Source organism: Erinaceus europaeus, chromosome 12 (genome assembly GCF_950295315.1).
Source record: "Erinaceus europaeus chromosome 12, mEriEur2.1, whole genome shotgun sequence".
Taxonomy (NCBI): Eukaryota; Metazoa; Chordata; class Mammalia; order Eulipotyphla; family Erinaceidae; genus Erinaceus; species Erinaceus europaeus.
Window position 1 is genome coordinate 22838414 of NC_080173.1, and position 25799 is coordinate 22864212.

General features: G+C 43.3%; 1 protein-coding gene across 5 annotated transcripts in view; it reads left to right on the forward strand.

Moving 5' to 3' along the window:
* The window catches only part of LRIG1 (leucine rich repeats and immunoglobulin like domains 1), a 139345-nt gene that overhangs the window by 56952 nt on the left and 56594 nt on the right, over nt 1-25799 (forward strand). For 4 of the 5 annotated variants that reach the window (XM_007520626.3, XM_060202914.1, XM_060202916.1 and 1 more), the window contains one exon: nt 2182-2256. The exons of the other annotated variant lie outside the window; for it this stretch is intronic. In XM_007520626.3, coding sequence (XP_007520688.1) covers nt 2182-2256 — 75 coding nt within the window. The remainder of the gene's footprint in view (nt 1-2181; nt 2257-25799) is intronic. 5 annotated transcript variants of the gene reach the window in all.

Genomic DNA, 25799 nt, shown 5'->3' on the forward strand with positions numbered 1-25799 from the left:
AGTGAAAAACTCTTGAGAGCCATGCCTGGCACATAGTAAGTCCTCATTACATTAGCTGAAGCTATTATTATTTGTTATCACTATCATTGTGTTTTAGAATAAGTCTCTTAAAAATTGAAGAAATCTTAGGCAAATGGCCTTAAGTGGCTACAGGCCTCTGACTGTGTGTGTGTTTCCCCTGCTCTGATAAAATCTAAAGGTCTCTTCAAGTAATAAGTACACTAATGGTACTATGAAAATTTATTAGTAGGGATTAAAGCTGATGGAATGTGGTCAGTTTCCCTATACCAAGATGGGAAACGTATCAGGATCACCACAGGGTTGGAGATAAAAGGTGATGCAGAAACATTCTGATTTAGAGGGCAGTCAGATAAGAGACTGTTAAAGTAATTAATTGTCTACTTCAACACACAAACAAGGGCTCTTTAAGTGGAGAAAGGATTTGCCACATGATACGGATCTGCTTTCTCTCTGCCAGATGCTTCAGTCATGAAGCTATTGAAACAGACACTCTATGTCCCACGGCTCAGTAATTACCAAGTTTCATCTCTAACTGGCTTTGGCACCGAAGAAAGCAAATGGGATAATTCAAGGCCTCTTCGCTTCTCTCTTTCTATTCATTTCTATAAAAGATGGCAGATAACCAGATTATTCTGTTCAGGCAAATGCTAGTTGTGTACTTGTATGAAGACAGCTGTCATTTTAGAGGCTTAAACAGTAACAAGATGTTCTATGTCAGATATATTCAGTATAAAAAGCAAAAATAAGATAACCTCTTTTATCTCCTTGATTTCTGTATCTCAGATATGATTTCTTCCCAGTTTGCTACTCCATAAAAATCCTGATCACTGTGCTTTGGCTTTGTTAACTTTTGGGCTCAATTTGCAAATTTGCTTTTGGACTCTCTTCCCATTTTGGAAATACATGTCCATGTAAGGAGGCTGGATTACAAAGCCTCTGGGGACAGACCTGGCAAGCTGCAGTTTGGTTCTTGGGCTTCCCCTTCAGTAAGAGTTACTAATTATAAAAATACAGAGGAAGAATGAGCAGAAAGGGGTCTTGAAAAGCAGCTTTTACCTGTGAAGGATTTTCAAAATGTCTACATGCAAAAAAATTGTGTATATTGTGTATGTGTACAGTACTGGAAAGTATGACCAAAGGCTTCATCAGAGTTCAAAGAAGCTGGAATCCCAGATGAGAGCTTCCACTTCAGCTGCCTTATTATTTCACAGATGTGATATTAGAATAATTGGCCCCATATGTCCTAGGCCCCTTGAAACTCTGTGTGAATATGTAGGTAAGATGGTTATGGGTCTGAGCTGTGGGCAGAGCTGTGATTTACAGACCATCATATCACAGCTGTGTAAAATCAGCAAGAAAGGGATGGTCCTTCCTTTCCAAAATACTTTTTCAGCCTACAAAGAATGCTTTTATTAATGTTTACTATTATTACTATTACTATTATTTAAAAGATGAAATTATTTCATATGAGTTAGAGAGAAGGTTTCATGAGAGAGAGAAGCCAGGGTCCTGGCATATGCAACACCAATAATTGAACCACAAGCCCTGCACTCTATTCTGTCAATGTTTATTTTCTGAGCAAATTTTATTGATTTACAATACTATCTAATTCTAGGACTATAGCTTCACACTTCTATCACTGGATAAGCTATAACACACTCTCTGGGTATCTTTGATCTTTGTCGTACATCTTACCCTGTTGTCACTGCTGATGATCTGTTTATCTTGATTTCTGAGTTAGATAGGAAGCTCCTGCAAGGCAGAACACATCTCCATGTTTTCATTTCTAAAGTCAGGGGGTGATAAATGGTTAGGCTTTGTGACCTTATGAGATTCTTCTCTGTTTAAAGACTCACTTAAAAAAATTTTTTTTTAATCTCTGCTTCAACACTATAATATGATTTCACCATGGCTATGGGTTTGTTTGTTTGTTTACTTATTGTCATTTTATTTCCTAATTTCAGAGTACTCTTTAAAGTGGATTAAATAGGGTCAGTGAAACAGTTTGGATAGTGCACTGCTCGGCTGTGTGTGTGACCCAGGTTCTAGCCCAGTCCCCATAGCACCGAGGGAAGGTTCAGTATTATGGTCTCTTTAACTCTTCCTCTAAGTAAATAAATGGATTAAATGATTAATTTCTTTTTTTCTTTCTTGTTACAGGTTCCTCAATAACAATGAATTAACATCCATACCATCCCTGGGTACTGCAGCTTCTCATGTCGTCTCTCTCTTTCTGTAAGTAGGTGCCATTGGGGAACCCTAGTCTTGTGGCAAGGTGACGGTGTTTACTGACACTTGGTGACACCGTTGAAGACTAGCCTGTCTTCATGATCATGATAAATGCCTTATGTGTCCTGTGGGAGTTTCTAGAAGTAAAGGCTCAAAGCTTTGCCTCATTTTACATTTGGAGTGAATGTCAGTTTTTTACTTTTATTTATTTATTTATTTTTAATTTTTTAAGGCCTTAAGGCATGCAGTAGTAGATTCCTTTCTTTTATTGGTTATGCTGCAGTTTAGGTGAATAAACCAGTTATGGAACAACATGTTCTGTGTGCTGGTGAATTTGGCTGGGTGATTCAGTTCATTTTTATGGCTTGAAAAATTAGAATTTCAGGCTTCTGCAACCAATATGAAAATAAGGAATTAGTTGTCATGATCAAGTTTTCAACATTAGCTAACCTTTTGTTTCTTTCTTTAAAAATTTTTTTAAAAAAAATCTTTATTTATTTGATAGAGACAGCCATAAATTGAGAGGAAGGGGGAGATAGAGAAGGAGATAGAGCCCTGCATTTGTGAAGCTTTTCCCCTGCATGTGGGGACCGGGGGCTTGAACCCAGGTCCTTGCATACTGTAACGTGCGCTCAATCAGGTGCGCCACCACCCGGCCCCTATAGCATAATGTTTCTTTTTTTAAATTTTTTTTAAAAAAATTTATTTATTTGATAGAGACAGCCAGAAATTGAGAGGAAAGGGGAGATAGAGAAGGAGACAGGGTAACCTTTTGATCATTATAGATAACACACTGAAAATGGAAAGCATTTAAAGGGTTTAAGTGAGGAGAAGGAGGAAGCAAAAGGGGTGTGTTATGGTTTGAGTTATTAGGTGCCACTAGGAGTTGAGAATCTTGAGTTACCCCATTTAGTCAGCACTCAGGTGGGGGTATTTGCTTGTTTTCTGCTTGCCAGAGCTGTTCCAGATAAACCAGTAATGAATGAGTCCAACAGTTTTTTCAGATTCCCTTGGGAGCTCCCTCAGCAGAGCATCTCTCTCACAATGAAGCTCTTGTTTCTAGCCCTACATAATTTTACCAGATTTTGATTTTGCTGGCATTGCAACTCAGTTGCTCACCTGCATATATCTTTTTATGATACCCAGGCTAGGCATGTGTAGAAGGTGATATCCATGGGGCTATATGGGTAACTTTTACTTCTCCGGGTTTTGCTGACCATGGGCCTACTGTTCAGGAGAAGCCCTGTGCTTAAAAACTCTGGTCTAGGGCCAAACTCTTTCCTAGGTTTGGGGGAGCTAGGTGTTAAAGTTATGACCCAGCTGTCTTGCCTTGGACAGACAGCTTAATCTCTCTGAACCTCATTTATTTATGAAGAAGATGTTCATAGCACACTTTACACATGGGGAGAGAGAGCAAGCTTGAAGTTAAGAGGGGATAATAGGCAACCCCTGCCATCACACAAGATGCGTAATAGGTGTGTGGCAAGTGATGGCTGCAGCTTCTTTCTGGTGGCTTGCATTTCCTCCAGCAGTGGAACAGTCCCCCCTCCCCCTTTTCCCCCCCCCCCCCCCCCCCCCCCGCAACCTCACCAATACCTGTCATTTCCTGTTTTGTTGATATAGGCTATTTTCACCAGTGTGAGGTAGAATCTTAATGTAATTTTAATTTTCATTTCTCGAATGATAAGTGAAGTGACTTATCTCTTCACATGTCTATGAACTGTGTGTATCCCTTCTTTAGAAAGCTATCTAGTCAGTTCCTTCACTTTTTTTATTGGATTGTGTTTTTTCTTTTGTTGAACTGTAAACTTTTTTTCTGATTTCTTTATAAATGTTTGATATCAGTAGTTTGTTGGATATGTGATATGTAAATACTTTCTTTTAATTACTGGGTTGCCTGGCTATCCTTGTGTAGTTTGCTTTCAATGTATAGAAGCTTTTTAGTTTGATGTAGTCCCAGATACATCTTTAAAAAAATTATTTATTTATTTTATTAATTTTTAAAAATTTATTCCCGTTTGTTGTCCTTGTTGCTTTATTGTTGTAGTTATTATTGGTGTTGTTGTTGTTGGATAGGACAGAGCGAAATGGAGAGAGGAGGGGAAGACGGGTGTCGTTTTCGACGGGTTAGGTTGTTTTCACCGGGCTGGCTTCACGGGCAGGTAACAGACGACCAGGGACTCATAGTTGAGCTGTAGGCAGTATCTCTTTATTTATGCAGGACGCAGCACAATCTAAGACGAGCTAAGCTAAACTCAAGGTACAGTACTCTAAAACTCACAATGTTGTCTTTATATATACTTGCCAAGTAGGGTGGAAACGGCGTGACATAGAGAGGGTGGAGAGAAAAGTGACTGGTGAAAATCAGAGTGTGACAAAGAGGGGATCAGGGTGTGACAAGGAGGGGGGGTGGAGCAAAAACATATCATGAAACAGTGGGGATTGAACCAGTGCCCTGGAGGGAGGTGCTTGTTAACAGCGGTTATATAAATAGAATAGTGTTAAGCAGGGGGGATTTAAACCAAATGAAACAGAAGGGGTCTCATGCATACCAACAGACGGGGAGAGAAAGACACCTGCAGACCTGCTTCACTGCCTGTGAAGCGGCCCCCCTGCAGGTGGGGAGCCAGGGGCTCGAACAGGGATCCTTCTGTCGGTCCATGTGCTTCACGCCACTTGCGCTACTTCCCGACTCCCCTTCTCTTCCTTTCTAAGTCATACCTACACCTATTACTACTTCTCAGTGTCCTTTCTTTTTTCCCCCCTTCTCTCTCTGAATCCTGGTGGAGTTGGAATTCAGAGCCCTGTGGTCATGCTCCCCTATCATTTCTCCCACTTTGAGAATACGGACCAAAATTCTTTTGGGGGCACAGATGGTAGGAGACCTGGCTTCTGTAATTGCTTCTCCACTAAACATGGGTGTTGGCAGGTTGATCCATACCCCCAGTTGAACAGATATTTGTTACACCAATGCCCACAGTATCAACTGCCACAATATCTAAAAAGCAATCTAGATATCTACCAGATAGAAAATGTGGTATAGCAATATACTGAGTTTTTAACCATCTCAGATGTTTCTTTCTTTCTTTTTTAAATATTTACTTATTCCCTTTTGTTGCCCTTGTTGTTTTATTGTTGTAGTTATTATTGTTGTTGTCGTTGTTGGATAGGACAGAGAGAAATGGAGAGAGGAGGGGAAGACAGAGAGGGGAAGAGAAAGATAGACACCTGCAGACCTGCTTCACTGCCTGTAAAGCGACTCCCCTGCAGGTGGGGAGCCAGAGGCTCAAACTGGGAACCTTGCGCCGGTCCTTGTGCTTTCCGCCACATGGCGCAAGGTTCCCATTGAATGGTTTGAACCCCTTTGTCATATATTTGGTGGCTGTGTATGTGTGGGTTTGATTCTGTGCTCATGATTCTGTTCCATTTGTCAAGTGTATATCTTTATTCCAGTTCCACACTTTAAAAAATGTTTATTTATTTTTTTAATTTATAAAGGAAATTGAGAGGGTAAGGGGAGGTATAGAGAGAAATAGGTAGATAGATAGACAGAAGACCAACTGACCTGCATCACTACTTCTCTTCTTATGATGCTTCCCCTTTGCAGGTAGGGACTGGGAGCTTGAACCTGGGTGCTTGCATATGGTGATGAGGTGATGTGTATACTCAGCTGGGGTTGCCACTGCCTGGCCTCCTGGGGCCATATTGTTTTAATTACTGTTGCTTTGAGGTATTAATGACGTTAGGGATCATGAAACCTCCATCCCCCCCTTTTTTTTCTTTGGAGTGCTTAGGCTGTATGGATTTTTGTTGTTGTTCTTGTTTTGGTTTGTTTGTTTTTGTTCCACCTAAATGTTTGGTTAAATTACTCAGTTTCCTTGGTGAATGCCATTGGGGTTTTGATAAGAGTTGCATTGGATCCGTAGACTACTTATGGTATGATGGCCATATTTACTCTTCCAGTCTATGAACAAGGTATGTTGGAAGATTCATTTTTAGCAGCTGGCTCCTTGTTGTACAGTTAGTTCATGGACTGGTGCTGAATTTTTCAGGAATGCCAGCTGGGGCCTCCTCAGCTCTACTGGATCAGAAGCTGCTTTAATAAGGTTGCATTACCATTTAACTCTAGTTTGGAAAGCACAACTTTCCCTCCCTTTGCTCCTCACTTGCCTGGGAAGTCAGGACCACAGAGAACATCTTTGTATTACCAACAGGAAACCAAAGTTGCCTGAGTTCCTGTAAGTAGCAAAATCGAGAGGTGGAACTGAGATAGACACACCATCACCCATGCATTGTAGTCTTATCTACCCCTGTGCTGGGTGCAGGAGAAACAAGGCAGGTGGCTCTTGAGTCACCCTCCTCCAGAGACAGACAGGGTCCCTGGTTTACCCCAAGGGCCTGTGGTACTTTGAATCACGCCTCTGCTCTTCTGACTAAAAATATATTTCTGTTCCTTGGCTTGAGTGCCCTGAGCAGTGGGACTGGCTGGCCTTGTTCCTGCTATTCCATTAGACAGCATTAAAATATGTAAAGGGGGAAAAATTGCTCCCTCATGCTTTTGATTCAGTTTGGAAAATGCAGGTTAGTATTGGCATTACCTTTTTGGCCCGAAGCTAGTCTCCATCTAAGTTGGTCAGTGATTTCTCTGAAACTATAGAAACTGAAGGGTCTTTATCTTTTTTCTCTGAGGGACCTGTATTAGACCTGTGTTAGGCTCTAGTGCCTGTGAAGTTAGGCTATCAGCTTGACATTAGAGTAGCAGCAGTATACTTGATTTTTGCTATCATTCTTCATACCTGTCTGTATTTCCCAAGTAGACTGTGCAGAAGGCTGGGGAGAGCAGACCAGAGCAGATATCAGCTGAACATAGTCTCTTACCTCGACCTGTGGAGCTGACGTGCTTAGGATATCCATCCGTAGGATGACCTCAATCATTCAAGGTTTTGAAGAACGTGTTTCCTGACTATGTCTCTGGATTTTCAGAAGCACAGAATTAAAAAATGTCTCATGGTCAACAGAACTTCAGTAGGTACCTTATGTGCTCTGCAGTTGGGGCTCAGAGGCTGTTCTGAGAATCCTCTGATGGCATTGTCTGAAAATACAGTTGTTTAGTTAGCCTACTGAGTGTTAATGTGTATAATCGTCAGTCTCCAAAATTTCATTTCCATCTTATTTCACCTTTGTAGACACAGGGAAGATGAGAAGAAAAATTTGTACAAAGATGACAGGTGACTGAGACTATCTGAGTTTAAGGAGCTAGGACAACTTTCTTAGGACAAGTACATCAGGGAGAGAGTTGGGCGGGGGACCTTTTTAACAGAGTGTATGTCTACCTCTGTTTCTGATGGTGATGTGACCTGGTGCAAGAAACTTGCCTGATGCATTGATCGGAGTGGTTAAAACAGATGGTCAGAGTACCCCATGAGGGCCAGAGATAGCTCACTTGGCTGAGTGCACATTTTAGTTTGTGCAATAAGCTGGGTTTGAGCCCCTGGCACTATATGGGGAAACCCTGTATGGAAAAAGTGCTGTTGTCTATCTACTCCTATCCCAATCTCTCTCTCCTATTATATCTTAAACTTAAAAAGGAAGAAAAAGAGTCTGCTGGGAGCAGTGCAGTGCAGAGCAGACAGGAAGTTCTGGAAATCCTTGGTACACCAAAGAGGGGAAAAATTAAAGCACCCTTTTAGTTCTTTTATTCCTCTTTGAGTTGGAGACTAAACATAGGAGCAATAATTCAACAAGAAATACTGTGATACCTCATAGCTACTGCTATTCTTTTTAGTGTAAGTAGTGGGCTTGTGGTTTTCAGCTCAGATACCTGTAATTATGGACTTTTGCCATTAGGAGCCTGCTCTTCATCTCTGTGTTTGGTTTCCATTTTCCATGCTTCTTGCTTCACAAAACAGTGCTCTGACCTCTGGACACGAGAGCCCTATTTCCTCAGGTGTCTCTGCTGGTGTGAAGAACTCATCGGAACAGGTTTGGTTTGATCTCAGAGCTTCCACAGAGTTCTCCAGCATTTTGGGAATTAGTCATTCAGTAAAATTTCATTGCTTAATAATTTCTGATTAAAGGACTCTAACTCAATTAAAATATTTGTCAAAGAGCAGACTTATTTGCATCATGTTTTGAGGAGAATGCCAAAGCTATTTGTTCTTAGTAACAGGGAAGCATACAACTCAAGGAAGGCTTTTAATGGTATTGGGTTGGGATGAGGGGACGAATTTGGTAAAATTCTTAGAAAAAGAAGCAGACTTTGTGAGATGGGGTAAAAATCTGCTAGTGAATTTTCACATTTGAATTTTTTTTTTTTTTTGAAATTCAGGAAGCTCAGGTTATGTTTCCCACAGCAACATAATTTTGTCTGATGCATAAGTGGTTTTGCTATTGAAGAAAACTTTCCTCTTTCCCTGTGTTGTTACTGCACTTGTATCATTGAGGAGGTTGATTACAGTGGAAATGGTTTATCATTTTTTTTAGTCCTGAGAGTAAAAGAACTTGCTGTAAAATTAGCTTCACTCTCAAAGCAGGGTAGCTCTGTTTTTTTTTGCATGTTGGCTGTAGAATGTTTTCCACCTGGTTCTAGCCTGTGTCCAGTCAGTGGTTTCTATTTTAGACCTTGTTTCTTAACTACGTCTTGTCCTTGCTCCCCCTACTTTTGGTCTAGATGCAGGTAGGAGATTGTGCACAATTATCTGTGATTTTGCACTATTGCTATTAAACCTCTTTAGGTTTATATTTCACCTGAAAGCACATTGAAAAACCTTTTATTTCTAACTTTGGGGAAATTTTTGAAAACTTTTTATTGCAATAAAACTCACCATTTTGAAGTGCACAGTTCAGTGGCTTTAATGCAGTCTCAGTTTTGTGTAACTGTTACCACTACTTAATCCAGAACATTTTCATCACTCCGCAGTAAACCCTATACTTTAAATAGTCACCTCCCCATCTTCCTTCTTTCCACCCAATTCCCTGGGAGCCATTAATCTTAAAACTGTTTTTTTAAAGAAAATAAAATTTTCATTCATATTTGTGAATGTATCTGGAGGACTTAGAATATAAATAATTTGAATGAAAAGTCAGAGGTGGAATTAAATACACAGATAATACATTTTGCTGTGAAATCTCGACTGAAGGAAAAACTGATTAAATAAAAAGAGATGGGACATTTGGCATTTCTTTATTGTAACTCCCAGAGAAGAAAACCTGAAAGGAATGATACCTGGCATCCTACCTCTGAGCCCACTATGAGTGAGTGTGTGGAAAGAGCCCCAGGCAGAGTGGAGTGGAGTTTTCCTGTACTGGATATGCTAGAGAAGTAAAATCAATAGGAATACTTAACTCTCCCCTTGCCTTGAGAACTCACGTGAAAAAAAAAATCAGTCTTTTTTTTTTCCAGGCTTTTTAATGTGAAGATCAATTCACATAATAGTGTAATTAAAGAGCAGGTCTGGGGGTGGGGCAGCAATAGTTTGCTGCTGCTTAGCGCTGTGTGAGGAATTAGAGCCCTTCCAAGGACCCAACCAGGAAGCCAGGGACAATGAGACCCAGAATGGCCGAAAATTAGGTATGGCTTTAGGACCTGAGTTAAGGCTGTTAATAATTGGGCTTAAAGCACAAGTGAAATTACATGGAGTAATAAATAGTTGGCTGGCATTCCTGAAACTCTCTCTCTCTCTCTCTCTCTCTGTGTGTGTGTATGTGTGTGTGTGTGTGTGTGTGTGTGTGTGTGTCTTTGTATCTGAAGAAGATTCACCAGGAATAGTGAAGCCCCAGTAACAAGGAAGCAAACATTTTGATAAGGATAGATCTTTCCCCAATCTACTCCAGAGGCATCCTTCACGAGGGAATTCAGTTTCACCTTGCTGTTGAAGGAAAATCAGTCTGTTTGGTGTGAAAGTAAGCCTACCTGGGCTGCTGATACCATATTTGCTGTGGGTCTTTTCACATACTCAAGGGTATAGAGTTAATAGTGAGACACTAATGGAAGAAATTATGAACATGGTTGTGTTTAATAAGCCCTAAATCAAGTTTAGACAGATGTCTTTGTTTTCCGAGTAGTTTGTGTTCTGTTCACTTCTCAGATACTAACAGGAACCTGCCACCTTAGTTTCAGAAAGTGGCACAACAGGAAGCCATTTTGAAAATGGTAGTTCTTCTGTGTCTCCAGAGACATGCTCATTTTTTGCCTTTTTTGCCCAGATTTTTGTTGGTGTGAACTCAGTCTCCGGGAAGCACACCTGTTTGTTTGAGAGAATGTAACTACTGCTTTCTCTGTGCTTGCCACACTGAAAGCACACCAGAATCCCTTGGAAAGTATGCTGACATACTAATGGCTAGGTCCCAGCCACTTCTATTATTATTTTTGTATGTTCCATTCTGGGCCACTTTTAAAAAATTTTTGCCTCCAGGGTTATTGCTGGGGGATTGGTGCTGGCACTATGAATCCAGTGCTCCTGGTGGCTATATTTTTCATTATTATCATTTTCTTTTATTGGATAGGACAGAGAGAAATTGAGAAAGGGGAGGGGGAAATAGAGAGGAAGAGACAGAGAGACACTTGCAGACCTACTTCACCACTTGTGAAGTGAAGAGGGCCACCTTTTTCAGGGAGAAAAAAACAAAGAGACAGAGAAAAGATACCATAGCACCAAAGCTTCTTCCAGTGCCTTCTCATGCATGGAATCTGTGTCTCACACATGACAAAGCAGGTGCACTATACAGGTGAGCTATCTCGTTGGCTTGTTTGTTGTTTGTGATTCAACATGTTTCTGGTACCACCAGAGGATTTGCTTTGCTCCCAGGTCCCCGGGTAGCAGAACCCCCACTTGAGAAACCAGTCTGGGCTTTGCGTAGGAATGAAGTTGGGAAGCCCCAGGGCTCAGGGGTTAAGTCCTTACAAAGTTGCTTAGTTGGTAGGGGGCAGGAAGTTATTTTGATCCCCCCATTTTTTTCCCCTTAGGTTAACCAGAGCACTGTTCAACTCTAATGCTGGGGATTGAACCTTGGAGCCTCCGGCATGAAAGTCTTTTTGCATAACGATGTGACTGCTATGTAGCATTTGTTTGGGACAGTGGGGCTCCAAAGTGTGGCTGAGGTGTTCCTGAGGAAGGGGCTGGGCTATGGGCATTGCTGAACTCAGGCAGAACAAGGATTAGAGGCTCACAGCTGTTGTAATTAGTCTCTGCTTAATTTGTTGTTTATTGGTGATCACTCTAGTCTCCCTCAGCAGATTGAGGAGACCTCCAGGTACTCTGGAGGCAGGAGCTAGCATAGCAGGAGACCTGCTGTCACCTCACAGTGTGGGTATTAAGGGGTCTGCCACCTCTCCAGATTCAAAGGAGGTCTCGAAACTTTACATCAGGCTCAACCTGATGCTGTTGACTGGCTACGGAAGAAGGGCAAACGCTAGAAGAAGAAGAAGGGGTCTGCTTACAACATAGGAGACAGGGAGTGTGTTTAGCACCACTGGCCTTCCTGCTTTTCTCATAAGTGACCGTTATCAGATAAATCTTTGCCTGTACTAGAGATTTGAATGGTGCCGCTTTGTTCTAGGTGGAAGTTAAAAGCAGCCCCTGCCCTAATATGAGACTAAACACTGGGAGCCCTCAAGCCCAGCCCTTATTGTTTATGACCTGGTTACTCCATTCATGTCCTTTCGTATGTCCTGCCTCCCCCCCCCCCCCCCCCCGTATTGGGAGGATACTCAGAGATACCCAGAGAGTTTCACAATGTAGGGCTGCTGAGACCTATGTGAGCAGTATTGGCCAGGACCCACCTGAAGCCCTGGGTGAACAAAGCTGCCCCTGACACCCCAAGTTCCTGTCTTCCAGGAGCTCCTAGTCTCTGTGCAGAGCAAGATGGGTCAGCAGACAGCTGTGAAGCTAACAAGGGCTGGGTCTGTCTGAGGCGTTCCTCACTGTTGTCATGGACAGGGCAGCCTACTGAAAGGTTCTCAAAGTGACATTGTTGCCAGTGGCTCCTCTTTTCCTCTCCCCCATTGCAAGTGAAAGTTCATAGCAAGCTCCATGCCAGGAGGAGGCAGTTCCAATGAAGCCCAGTTTGCCCCCCCTCTTCATCACTGCATTTCCCCTTAGCTAATGGACAGACTGTTAGGAAGAGCCAGCAAATTTGTGTGGGAAGGCGGAGCAGGATCCCTTGAGTCTTAGAACTACAGCCTCATCAGATGCTGGATACCACCAGCAAGTCCCAAAATAGAAAATTAAACACCCAATTGACAAAGAAAGCAGCTCTTTGTGCTGGAAACGTCCCAGGGAGTTGTATAGCGCAGACTGCCTTTCTTGCTGGGAACAGAGTTACTGTGGCCTCTGCAGAGAGCCTGCCAAGTAACACACAGTCCACAACTTTTCTCCCTTCCTTCCTTCCTTCCTTCCTTCCTTCCTTCCTTCCTTCCTTTCCTTTCTTTCCTTTCTTTCTTTCCTTTCTTCCCTTCTTTTTTTTTTTTTTGAGAGTGGGGGTGTTGAGACCGCCAGATGAGTGGTACATCTGCAAGTCATTTGCTGAGAAAGTAAAGTGAACACCAGCTGTGGGGTCTGGGGAGCTGAGGAAGGGGAGAGCCAGTGGAATAGGAACTTGGTCATGGAGGTCACTGCCTTTTTTGGGAACTCGGTAGCTTGTTCTGTTGTTGAAAGTTGGCTTTTATTAGGTGTTTGGCTTCCCCTCGTGCTTTTTCTGAGTATCATGTAAGCTTTAAATATTGTCCAAGATCCAGTGGGAATAGGGAAGCTGGTGAAACCTGGATGGCCTGTGAGCAATGGGCGCTGAAAACCCTCCTGGGTTGGGTTCGGTGAACTGGAGCCAGGAAGCCGAGCTCCTCTGTGGGTTACACAATCTCCCATGTGAAAGGAGTTGGCCCCTGCCCATATCAATAGTCTCTTTCCAACTGGGACCGTTTCCTCCTCCTCCCCCTCGCCCACTTCCTGCAGGTGGTTTCTGTAATCCACTTACCACAGGGGAAGCCTCATGAGCGTGTGCACCTAATCCGAAAATGGCCAGCTTGATTTTGACCCACGCAGTGACCTTGCAGAGAAGGCCAGGCCCATTGTGTCCGCTCACACCTGGGAGCCATTTTCAGCTTTTACAGCCCAAGTGGAAGAAATGTGTTTGCATTTATGTCTGGCCTTTCATAAAGTCTGTCACTGTTGGGGGTGATATGAAGGAATTACTAGGTTCATCTTGCCTATTCAAAGCAAGGTCTTCTAAAGGTAGAATAGCCTATGTGATGTATCAAGTCATACTATTTTAATTTCCCCCCCCCCTTCTGGTTGTGAGATTGTCAAAATGTCTAGTCTCCAATGGTTTAAGCTTTTTGAGATGGAAAACTATAGCAGCTCAGCACATGCAGTACATTGCTGTGGGCAGGTGTTGCTCTCATTTCTCCCTGGGTCTCCTCTCATTGCATCACCCCTGCTGTCCTGGGAGACACACAGGGCCTGTTGCTATGCACATTTTATAGGCACAGAGAGGGCAAGAAACTAGTTTGAGGTCATGCAAGTCAGCGGCAAATATAGATTTTCATCTCATTTTCCCCTGCTTCTGGGGCTCGGGGTCACTGTGTACATGAAATTCTGTGGTCTTGGTGTCTGGAAGTGTGACTTCAGATTGTGTTAGGGAGTCTCAGGACTGTGGCCAGAAGGCTCTGGTGTTGCTCTGGGTGCAGATGAAGGGGTCCACCAAGTGAAGGCGGCAGGCACCTTCAGTGTCCTATGCCTGCGCTGTGATGTTGGCCTTAGGTGAACTTGCATCAGGCAGCCCTCCGTATGATTTTAATTAACTGATGCAGAGCAACAGGAAGTCCTTCTCATGCCATGAAGATTACACTCACGCCCCCCCTAACCACACCCACCAATAAGTTATCCTGAACTGATTGTGGTTGTTCATTTGCTGAAGGCACAGGGAGGAAGAGACATCCGTCAGTTCTCTGTGGAGCCCAGACTTGTTCCAAGGGGCCAGCAGCTTCTCAGAATGTATCTGCCCTTGAAGACATCATCACTTCAAGGCGAATTACTCCACAGCTTTCTCACTTCCTGGCTGCCTTTCAAATTCAGACAGCTGAGACAAAGGTGCCAATCTGTGGTTCTTTCTTTCTCCACTCCTTTGACCTGGAGATGAAAGTGTACACAGGGAAGAACTCAGTGATTTAAGGTGTACCCGTGTGGCATGTGTCTAAGGTCCCCTTCAGGGACCTGGTCTCTTCTCTAATTGTCCAGTTTCTGGGGACCAAGAAATATTTTATCATGGAAAGAATTGTTGTGAAACTAATTTTTAAAGACCAGGTTGCTATAGGGGGAAAAAAAATACAAATGACTCTTCACTATCTATGGCCTCCAGTATTCCAAGACTTATGGAGAGGGAAGTTTGCTTAATGGTTAAGAGCATTCTGCCTTTTGCTGCCCTGGGTCTGGCTACCCTGAGCCTCAGTTTGCTTTCTCTAACACTGGTGTTTGCTGCAAAGGCAGGCTCTTGTGTCTAGTCGGCGTGCACTGGTAACCACTTTTATCATTCATCACTTTCCACCAGGCACCTTCTTGCTTTTGTTACTGTATTAACGGGGCTGGGATCCATAACTCCACCCTGAACCAAGAGACCTGGTGTGGGAGACTGAACCAGAGGCTGTTTACATCCCCTAAAAATGAACATTGTTTGCAAATACCAATTGTGGCTCACCCTTCTGCCTGCTTGTTGAAGTTCGTAGGTTATACCTGTGTTAAGTGTGCAATGGAGAGAGGTAATTTTTAGCTTCCTTGTGTGTTAATTCCTATTGTGGGAATTGACTGCAGCTGTAGAGTTGATTTCCCTCCTCAGCCCAGTTAGATGCAGCAAATAAACAAAGTACTAAACAGATCCTGAGCATTATCTCTCATCCTTCATTGTGCAGTACAGACTTGGAAGCTTTACTTTCCTCATATTAGGGAGCTTTTCTCTGCCCTGAACCATCTTTGTAGTCCTATTCTGAACTTTGATACCATCTTCTCAGACAATCTTTTTAGCCCATCTGCATGTTAGCTGTTGGGCTCAGGCAAAAACTACTAAAGTCCTGGGCCCCTTGGAATAAACCTAAAATAGACTTCCTAGCTTCTTCCCACACAAAGACCCTGCTCTAGTCTTACCTTTAGGTTCCTGATTATTAAACAAATTGTTCTGCTTTATGTCTCAATGCTTTTCCAGTCACCAAGTTGCAGATGCTACCATGACACCATCCTGACTTCCCTGGGCAGACAACTTTACTAATGTGTCCTGGAACCTCACCTCCCCAGAGCCCTACCCCACTAGGGAAAGATAGAAACAGGCTGGGGGTATGGATTGACCTGCCAACATCCATACTCAGCAGAGAAGTAATTACAGAAGCCAGATCTTCCACCTTCTGTACCCCATAAAGAATTTTGGTCCATACTCCCAGAGGGATAAAGAATAGGGAAGCAAAAAAAAAAAATAGGGAAGCTTCCAGTGGAGGGCATGGGGTACGAAACTCTGGCAGTGGGAGTTATATGGAATTGTACCCCTCTTTTCCTACAATCTTGTTAGCTATTACTAAATCACTAATAAAAAAATAAGTTAATAAAGTAAAAAAAAAAAAGCAAGCAGAGCTGCTTAGGCTACATTATCAGATGATTTGGAAAAAAGCTAAGCAAGGAGCTGATGGTCATCCAGGGCACTGGGTATAAGCACTGGTGTATTTCATAAAGCTCTTTAGCTTATTCTAACACACAAACAAAAGTTTCAGTGAACTGCAGTCTGGGCAGCTGCAAGGGAAAAAAAGTGTTATCCTCTCTTTGCCCCCTCATATCTGTTGTTTTACTTTCTACACACCTTTTCTCTCCAGATGGAAGGAAAATAAATACCAAGGCTAGCTTTCAATTTAGCACTTGTGTTTCTAGGGGTCACTATTGAAGGTTCTAGTGGTTTCTTTTACCTCTGACTTAGTTGGAAGATGCTGTGAAGTTAAAATGAGGAAGCTGCTTTTGTGACGAGGGAAGGAGATGTTTGGACAGATTAGCCTGGCCTGCTTCATTCAGATGATCACAAACCTTCACTATGGTTTTCTGCCTGATCTGAGGCATGTCTTTGCCCTAAAACCTGGCCCACCTGTCTCTCATAGCTGCCCGTTAGACAAGTCCCATTATGACAGTGAAAAAAAAAATCCCTTTTTCTAGTAAAATCAAGTCATCTCCTTTTACTTCTTAGATTTATTTAATAGATTTATTAATATGAGAGAGTCATGGGATGCCAGGGATTGAACTCGGGACCTCATACTTACAAGTTCTGTACCCTAATAACTGCGTCATTCTCCGTGATCCCAGTAGTCATCATCTTTCAAAAATAAGATTGACTCTTCCCCCCCCACTTCTATACAGAAGTGCTATAGACAGTAAATATCCTCTCTCTGATTTCACAGGTGCTACTGTAATATAACAAAGTTCTAGTGCTAACACTGTGATGGTTCTGTTTGGTTCCTTCAGTATTAGTTGTGAAGAGTAGCTAGAATTTTGGAAGTAAGGAAAAAAAAATCCCTGGACTTTAAGATAGTGATATTTTCTTCAAACCTAGTGCTTCTTTGTTTGTTAAAAAACAAACAAACAAAAAACTGGTTATCAGCACGCCAGGTGAAGATTTGTTACCTTCTAAGTGCTGTTGGGTCCTGGGATTCCAAGTGAAGACTGGCCATTCCAGGTGCCCCCTCTCCAAACCCTGCTGACAACAGCGATTAAGCCCTTTCACCACCTGGTGTTCTTCCTGGCCCTACTTGGCCCTGCCCCCTCCCTCCATTCTCACATGTGTCTGTGCATGCATTTGTGTTAACAAGAACCCTGATAATGGTGATTCTCCCCCTATTATGCGGTTCCAAGTCAGAGCCTAATGCCTGTCTTCACTTTTCCCTGTTCCCCGGGGTAGGGGAGGGGATTTCTGAAAGATTTCAGTCATTTGTCCAGGAAAGTGGCTTCTGGAAACAAATAGTGCACTGTGGACCTCATGGGGTCAGTTTCCTAGGTAAGGGCAAGGTTCACCCCCTCTTGCCTTGGCGGCCTTATGGGTCACCTTTGGGAAGAGAAAGCAGGAGGTCTGAGCAGCTGGCACGTTGAGTGCCCTGCCTGCCGCAAGGCCACTCCTTTGTGAGCGTTTTCACAGAGAACCCTGGTGCTTTCTTTGCTCACTGCCTGTAATTAGGTGACTTCTCTCTTATAAGGCTAAAGTCTCTCATAATGCTTTTGTCAGGATATCATCCAACAAAGCACATTCTAATTGTGGACCCCAGAATGCAAGTCAGTGTGCAGTAAGGGGTGCTGATGCATTGCATGCTCTAAGGAAAGACCCCTCCCATCTCCCCTGCCCTCATCAGCAATAATAGGGCTGTAACCAGGCTACCCCACTTATAGTCCTAATTGCCAGGACATCATTGTAGGAGATTTTTTTTTTTTTTTTCTCTTGCTTGGGCTTCTGTTCCTGCTGTAAGGAAAAGGGTGAGGGCCAAGAATATATAGGGCAACTGGGATGGGGTCTAGAGTGTGTGTTCTTTGGAACAAATGTCCATTTCTTATTGAGAACTGGTGTTGTGGGTGACCCTCCAGCTGTGGGACCCTGCTTCCTGGTAGGGGCTCCTATACTTGTGAGTTCTGTCTGTGGGCCAGCTGAACCTGGTGATGCAGAGGTTAGCGTCCTAGTGTTCTGTCCTGGTCCACTGCCAACCCTGAGCTCTACAACTTACACCCCCCAAAATTGGGACTTGCTTTTCTCTTCATCTCTTCATTCCCTCCCTGTGGGATTCTTCTCTCACTTCCAAAGTAAAGCTGGCCCCTAGTTCATTCTTGCTTGACCTCTCACTACTTCCTCTCCTGAAATTTATACCCACCTGCAGATAATGAAAGTCCACTCAGACCATGTGTCTGGATTCCATGCCTTGTTCACATTGTCACCTTGGTCTAGCATGGCTGTCCCTCTCCTAACCTCATTCACCCACACCCCATGCTCCTATCTGCTGGGAACAGTGCTTTTATCATACCTGTTTCTGCCCCCTGGACTGAAACATGAATTTGGGTGTGCTTGTGGTTATCTGAGGGGTGGGATCAGGAGATAGTTGTACTGAGATCTAATTTACTTATTTTGTACTGCAACTGCACATAGTAGGTTCTCATAACTGTGTTAATATACACACGATGCTCTATATGGATGGATCAGGCCATGAAGAGCAGCTGTGGAGTGTGATGTAGATATTGGGTACATAGATGTTTATCATTAAGGTGAAAGGATAAACTTGGGGCAGTTAATAACAGAAATGATCTGGTCACTGTTCATCTCAAGAGGTCAGACAATGACTGGGGAAAAAGTTTTCTCCTAAAGTGAAGTTAGAAGTAGAACCTTTATGCATCCAACCCTCCTGGGAGACACCCACCTTTTTCCAGAGTCTATGAGGAAATGAGTAAGGGATGGTAGATGCTCTTAAAAAAAAATCAAGCAGCATTCAGGTTCTGTAGATAGCACTTCAGTGAAGGAGAAGCAGTATTCTGTTGTCTGAAAGTTCAAGAGATTCCAGGGTTAAAGGCAAGAACCTTTTTCTTTTTTTGCCACCAGGGTTATCACTGGGATCCTTTGCCTGCTAACTCCTCCACTCCCAGTGGCCTTTTTTTTTTTTAACCCCTTCCATTTTTCTCGTGATAGAGGATGAGAGACAGAGAAGAGAGACACCTGCAGCACTACTCCAGTGCTCATGAAGTTTCCCCTACACTCACTTGCACTCAGCATAAAATTTCCTATGGGACCCATTTCCTGTACCTATCCTTCTAACAACTAGCAGTCATAGATTTCACAACTATGTTTGGTTACTTTTTTTTTTTAAACAAGTTTGTTCTTAATGTATTCACATATCAGTGAAACCATCTGGTACTTGTCTTTCTCTTATTTCACTTAGCATTATTACCTCCAGTTCCATCCATTTTGTCTCAAATGATAAAATGTCACCTTTTTAATTGCAGAGTTGTCTTCCACTGAATATATATCTTGTAACTAATTGATTCAGTCATATGTTGGTGGGCATTTAGGTTGATTCCATCATTTGGCAATTGTGAATGGTGCATCTATTAATATAAGGATGCAGCTAGACTTTCCAATGAGTGTTTTCTTGTCCTTTGGGTAGCATCAACATTTGGGGTTTCCTTTTTTCTAGTCAAAGTAATTCTCTGAATTATCTAATTTATCATTTATGTCAGTAGTTCATGCCTCTAGATACAGAATAGAAATTAAAATTGGGAGTCGGGTGGTAACGCAGTGGGTTAAGCGCACATGGCGCAAAGCGCAAGGACCCCAGCGTAAAGATCCCAGTTCGAGCCCCCAGCTCCCCACCTGCAGGGGAGTTGCTTTACAAGCAGTGAAGTAGGTCTGCAGGTGTCTATCTTTCTCTGCCCCTCTCTGTCTTCCCCATCTCTCTCCATTTCTCTGTCCTATCTAACAATGATGACATCAATAACAATAACAATAATAACTACAACAATAAAACAAGGGCAACAAAAGGGAATAAATATTTTTAAAAAATAGAATTAAACCTTTTACTTCTGGGGATACACAACTCTGATGGTGGTTGTGGTGTGGAAATGTACACTGTAATCTTACAATCTTGTTACCTACTACTAATCACAAATAAAAAAATTCAATTTTCTAATGTGAATGTTACTGTACTTGTTTAACCATCGACCTGGTAAAGGTCACCTGAAATTGGTGGTGGTGGGGAAAGAGGGGAGGCAGCATAATGGTTATATAAAAGACTTTCATGCCTGAGGCTCTGAAGTTCCAGGTTCAATTTCCTGCAGGGCTGTATATTACCCTGATTAAAACAAACAAAAAATAAACTACACTAGTGATGGTCACCTGAGATCTTTTTCACTGCTTGACTACTAAGAAAAAAGCTACAGTGGATATTTACAAATGAGTTTTTGTGTGAAAATAAAATTTCAGTTCCTGAGGATATTGTCAGTAGTTGAATATTTAGGTTTGTTTTTTTTTTTGTTGTTGTTGCTATACTTGTCCAATGTGACTGGCCCATTGTACATTCCGATTGGCAATGTATGACTGGTCTTTCTCTTACATTGTGCTCACATTGGCTGTTGTCAGAATTTAACTATTTATTTGATGTGTATTGATAGCTGTCTCAATTGTGGTTTCAATGTGCATCATCCTGAATGACTAGTGAACGTACTTTGTATGTTCATCAGTCTTCTTTATATTCTTTTTTCATGTTTATATATTTTTATAGAGAAATGTCTGTCTGTTCATATATTTTGCCCGTTTTCTAATGGAATTGCTCAATTTATTGTTGCTGAATTTGAGACTTTATGCATCCTAGTTACTTATTCTTTGTTAAATGTTTTGTTTGAATTTTTTTTTTCAGTCTTTCAACTTAACATTAAACTTTTCCAATGAGTAAATATTATTTATTTTGCCACCAAGGTTGTTTTTGGGGCTCGGTGCCTGCACTAGGAATCCACCGCTCTGGGGTGCCATTTTTTCCCTTTTTTTTCCCTTTCTATTCTTTTTACTTGACAGGACAGAGAGAAATTGAGAGTGGTGGGGAAGATAGCAAGAGGGAGAGGAAGATTTGACACCTGCAGACCTGCTTCACCACTCATGAAGCATTCCCCCTGCAGGTGGGGAGCAGGAGCTTGAACCCTGGTCCTTGTACATGGTGATGTCTATTCTTAACCGGGTGTACCACCACCCAGCCCCCAGTGAGCAAATTTTAAAACTTTAGTGAAGTATAACGTATTAGTTTTTTCCCCGTGGACTGTGTCTTTAGTGTCAAGTCTAGCTTTGGACTCTGAAGAGTTTTTCCAGAAGTCTGTTATTTGTTTTTAAGTATAATATATGTTTTATGAAACTGGAATCAAGGAAGAAAATTGATCAAGAAAATAAAAATGGGGCAAGTGTTGGTTAACAGGAACCCAGGACAGCCAGGTTAACAGGAACCGAGGACAACCAAGTCAAAGAGTGATATGGCCTTGGGGTGGAGCAACATGCTGGGAATATGTCACTTTGATATTATTATAGGTCTTATCTTCAGGATGAATGCAAAAGCTTGCATGAAAGAGCTGACTCCTTAATCTCACACATACACATCCTTAATCCACAGTGCACTCAGTGCATATGTGATGGCTTGGGAAGTGGTGTGCTAAGAGATCCCCTAAATCATATGATCAAGAGATCAAGGCTCTTCCTGGTGGGGCAGGAAGCAGGCCTGGTTTTATTTTTAAAGGCTCATCAGTGGTATTGCTCCCTGGGGGTGGGGAGATTTTATTTTAGAGACTGCAGCCCCATGCTGAAGCAGCATCATCCCCCACTAGAACCACAGGGTTACTGGGCAGCTGGCACAGGAAGCATGAAGAAAGTGCTAATGGCCAGCAGTCAGGATATCCAGCACCCACAGTTAGGTGGGTCTCTGTCCTCTTAGCCACAGGTCATCAGCTGCAGCTTCTTGTGCCTGTCCTTGCAGTGTACCTGGAGGTGTACTCACATTGCTTCTCTGGGCCACCCCAGAATAGGGCCTTACCCTTTGTGAGTCAGGTAAAGCAGAGGCCACCACTGGTGTGGGAGAGATTGACATGTAAACAGTTTTCTTTGCCTCTCTGGAAAACTGGAGCCAGAGTATTACTAGTCATAGTCTAAAACTCAAAAGACTTAGAGATGCTTTGTTGGGTTGTGTCTCGGGGGAGAGAGAAGAGACCAGGAACTCGTGGTGGACTGGGAATGCAAATCTTTATTCACGCGGGTGCCCCAGAATTGGGTGTGAGCACAGCAGTTTAGGCCATGAGGAGCTAGCAAAATGGCCGCCTCCAACTAGCTCTTCTCTGGGTCGGGTCTCGGAAGAGAAAAGAGAGAGAAAGTGGAAACAGGAGAGGCTTTTATGGAAGAATTCTGGAAGTGGCAAGTCAGGATGGGATAGGCTAGGAAAGGGGATGGAGAGAGGCAAAAGGCATGTTGGAAAGGTGGAAGCGTCCTTAGCAACTGTTGCAATGGTTTTAACTGAATTAACAATACCCTGAGGGGATAACGTGGTGAAGATCTGTAAATAATACTTGCATGGAAATATAGTGGTTTGTGGGCTCTGCCAGTGTTCAACCACATCTGCACAATTTCCCAACACCCCCCCCCCTTTCCTTTTATCTAATGTCCATAGTATAGAAAATTTAGAGTGGAGCAGGCTTAATGTTTTTAAAAGGAATGCCAGGCTTCTGTGGGAAGATGCAGGATGTTTTTGTGGGGGAGGCAAGACTTACATAGCCACCAACCTTGTGAGATTTATGTGTCCCCCCTGTGCTCAACCCCTCTGTAGAGAGAGAGACTTAACCTGGAGGGACTCATCTCATAGAATAAGCTCAGCCAGGCTTCACCATCTCTTCACAATATTTCTACATCTTTCCCTTATCTTTCTATCTAATTGGCACATTTAAATGGGTCAATGTCTGTAAAAGACTCCAACTCTGACAGAGGAATAGTAGTGTAGGGGTGAACAAAAATGCATCTGCCGAAATGGGAGCTTCTGGGCGACAGCCTCAAGGTCGGTTAGATTAGAACTGCTTTCCAGGTTAGAGTCGGTGCTCTCTGAGGGAGACAGGGGAGGGGACCACCCCGCACATCTCCCAGGCGCTACAGTCAAAACCAAGGTGTGGCCCAGAGCAAAATGTCCCAGAGATAGAAAACCTATCTAGAGAAAAAAGAGTAGAGGGTTTGGGAAACCTCCTCCTGAGAAGGAAGGTCGCCCATGGCGAGGGGTCTCAGAGAAATAAGAAGAGGGAGAAAGGGAATCGCAGTGCCTTTGTTAATGCTTTATATTCCTCTTGAGCTAGGAGCCGGCTTTGTAACCGATGAGCCCTTTATTCTCACTAGCCTTTGCTAATGCGGTCTCAATATTGCTGTCTTTGGCAGACCTTAAGAATGGGCTGTAGTAAGGTCAAGTCTGCCTAAGGAAGCAGGAGTCACCATCACTTCCTTGTTTAGGGCCTATACCAAGCATGTTAAATGTAAATAGGGGTGATCTGGCTGAGCCCTGCGCCATGCCGAGGGTCTGGAAAGAGGAGGGTGGATGGTGACTTGAGACAAGGTTGTTCCCTGTGTGTCTGCGGAGTCACCTCTATTTAAGTAATAGGTTTGTGGAGTGACCCTGGTAGATGCATGCCAAGAGCTGAGAGATAATTAGGTGCTGCCTAGGGAAGCTGTCTAGCTGGAGTTCTTGTGCCCACCTCTCTTAGGAACCATTCTGTGCACCAAGTGGAAGTGTTTCCTATGATGTCTCCAGTCCCTGCTACACTGCTTTCTGCTTTGTTGCCCTAAATATCCCATCTGTAAAAGAGGGTTGGTAATGGCACCTCTTTGACTGTCATGAGGACTGAACCAGCTAAGCAGTAATCTAACTTCTGAGAAAATATTAACTAAATGTTAGATTTGATAACACCATTACTGATATTACTAGTCCTGTGTCTCCTGCTACTGTTTCCATCGAGAAAGACATGTCCTGTGCCTCCACAGTGGCTAAGTGGCAAAGGAGAGAGCTTCCTGGGTGGTTCCAGGAATCCTCATGATTCCAACCTGGTAACCATTTCCTGGAGGCTGTGGAAGCCCAGGGCTCCATTCCAGGCTCCAGCTTCACAGACCCTTTGAAGTTTGCACCACCTGGAGCAGGCTGTGCGTGTGAGCTTGTTAGGGTTCAGGGAGTTCAAGGGCAGATCCTAGAAACCAGCACTACCTCTGGCCAGAAAAGACTGGTGATTGGGTGGAGGAGTTATCAATACATCCCAGGGGTCCCTTGGCTGTACTGAGCATGTCCCCACCTGACTGGTACAAGTCAGGCTTTTATGCACTTGAGAATCAGTGTCAAGTTCAGTGACCAAGATGACATTCACTGCCTTAACAATGTTAGTTTCCTTTACTTATATAATTGCTAAACATATTAAAATAATGTGTAAAAGAGGGGAGGGCAATATTCATTCCATCATGATCATACCATGTCTGAAAGCAACGTAGTATAGTATTTCCAACCTTTTTTTTTTTTTTTTTTCCTTGCATGCCATCTTTCAGTGTGGCCATCAAGTGAGTTGTCAACTTTCCCCTCCTTTTACATTAGCATATGGAATGCATGAGTAGCAGGGACACTCCATCCCTGGACTGAGGACAACCATAGATGGAGGCTGTGTTATGTTTGGAATTTTGAGTAAGGTTAGCTTGTTTCTCATTGCTGCTTCCAGTTATTCAAGTCCTGGTTGATGAGCAGGACTTGAATGAACAGTGGCCCCTGCAGCTAAGGACAAAACCTTCTGGTCTTAAGTAACTACCCCATGACCCCCTAATTTAGGAAACTTAGGAAGAAGTGGGTTTTTCTGTGTGTCTTATGCCACCTAGTATACTGCTGGGGGACTTTCCAGATCACCCCTGTCAGTAGAGAAGCAGTGAGCCTCCCATTACAGCTCCACATCCTCACAGAGAGGGTCTGGCCTGTGTGTGGGTGCTTCTTAGTAAAATTTCAGAATTTGAATCTGGTGTCAAGAGCCCTCTAACCCATGTTGCTGCCCACGCCCCTCATTCTACTTTGCCCAACTCTGTGGGGAACAACTTAGCGCCTCAGGTCAGGGAGAATCTGGACCCTTAGCTAACTGTTAGTTCTGCTGGTTTTCTCACCTTTCTTTTGAGGGGCACACATAGAGACCTTAAGTTGTTCTGAGAAGTGGTGTGAGCCCCAAATAGCTGGCAGCACCCCTAGGCTAACATCGTTGCCAGGCCTTGTGGCTCCACATGACACACCTAACACTTATCCTCAGCATCTCTAATATGTGTGTGTGGGCACCACCCAGCCCACATGCCATGGCAGCAGGTTGCCACGTTATTGGGAGGACAAGAAAATTAGCCCTGTGTCCACACACTGAAGGGAAGAGAAAGTTGAGAGGAACTGAGTGACCATGTTGCCCTTGATCAGCAAAGAGGAACATTTTTACTGTACTGACCCAGACATGCCTGCAGGTGGCTGGATTCAGGGGAAAATGGTTCATGGCTTGTTATCTCTTGGCCCTGCTTAGTACTACTCAGCCCTGCCCAAGTGCCAGGATGATTGTTTCTTGTAGTCTCAGAATGCCTTCCCCAGCACTGGTCAGCCCTTAGAAATCTCTGCTTGTATTAAATGGCACAACCTTTCTCCCAGGAGAGAGCAATCAGCCCTGATGTGCCTCGAAGGACTTCATCATGTCAGCATTGTCTCATTGAAATTCCTTTCTTTGAATGTGCTATCCTTCTCCAAGATGGTCAAGACAGGAAGCGGATAGGGGTGTGACTGGAAACCTCAGTCAGGGCCCTCTGTGATGTCCCTCACTGAGGGACAAGGGCTACAGAGTGGGCAAGGAGGGCTTACTGGCTACTGTGTGTTAGGTAGGTCTATCTCTTTTGTGTTACCCCCCACCAGGGTTGTCACTGGGGCTTGGTGCCTACAATGATGAGTGAATCCATGGCTCCTGGCAGTCATTTTTTTCTCTTTATTTTTTTCTTTGTCTTATTTGATA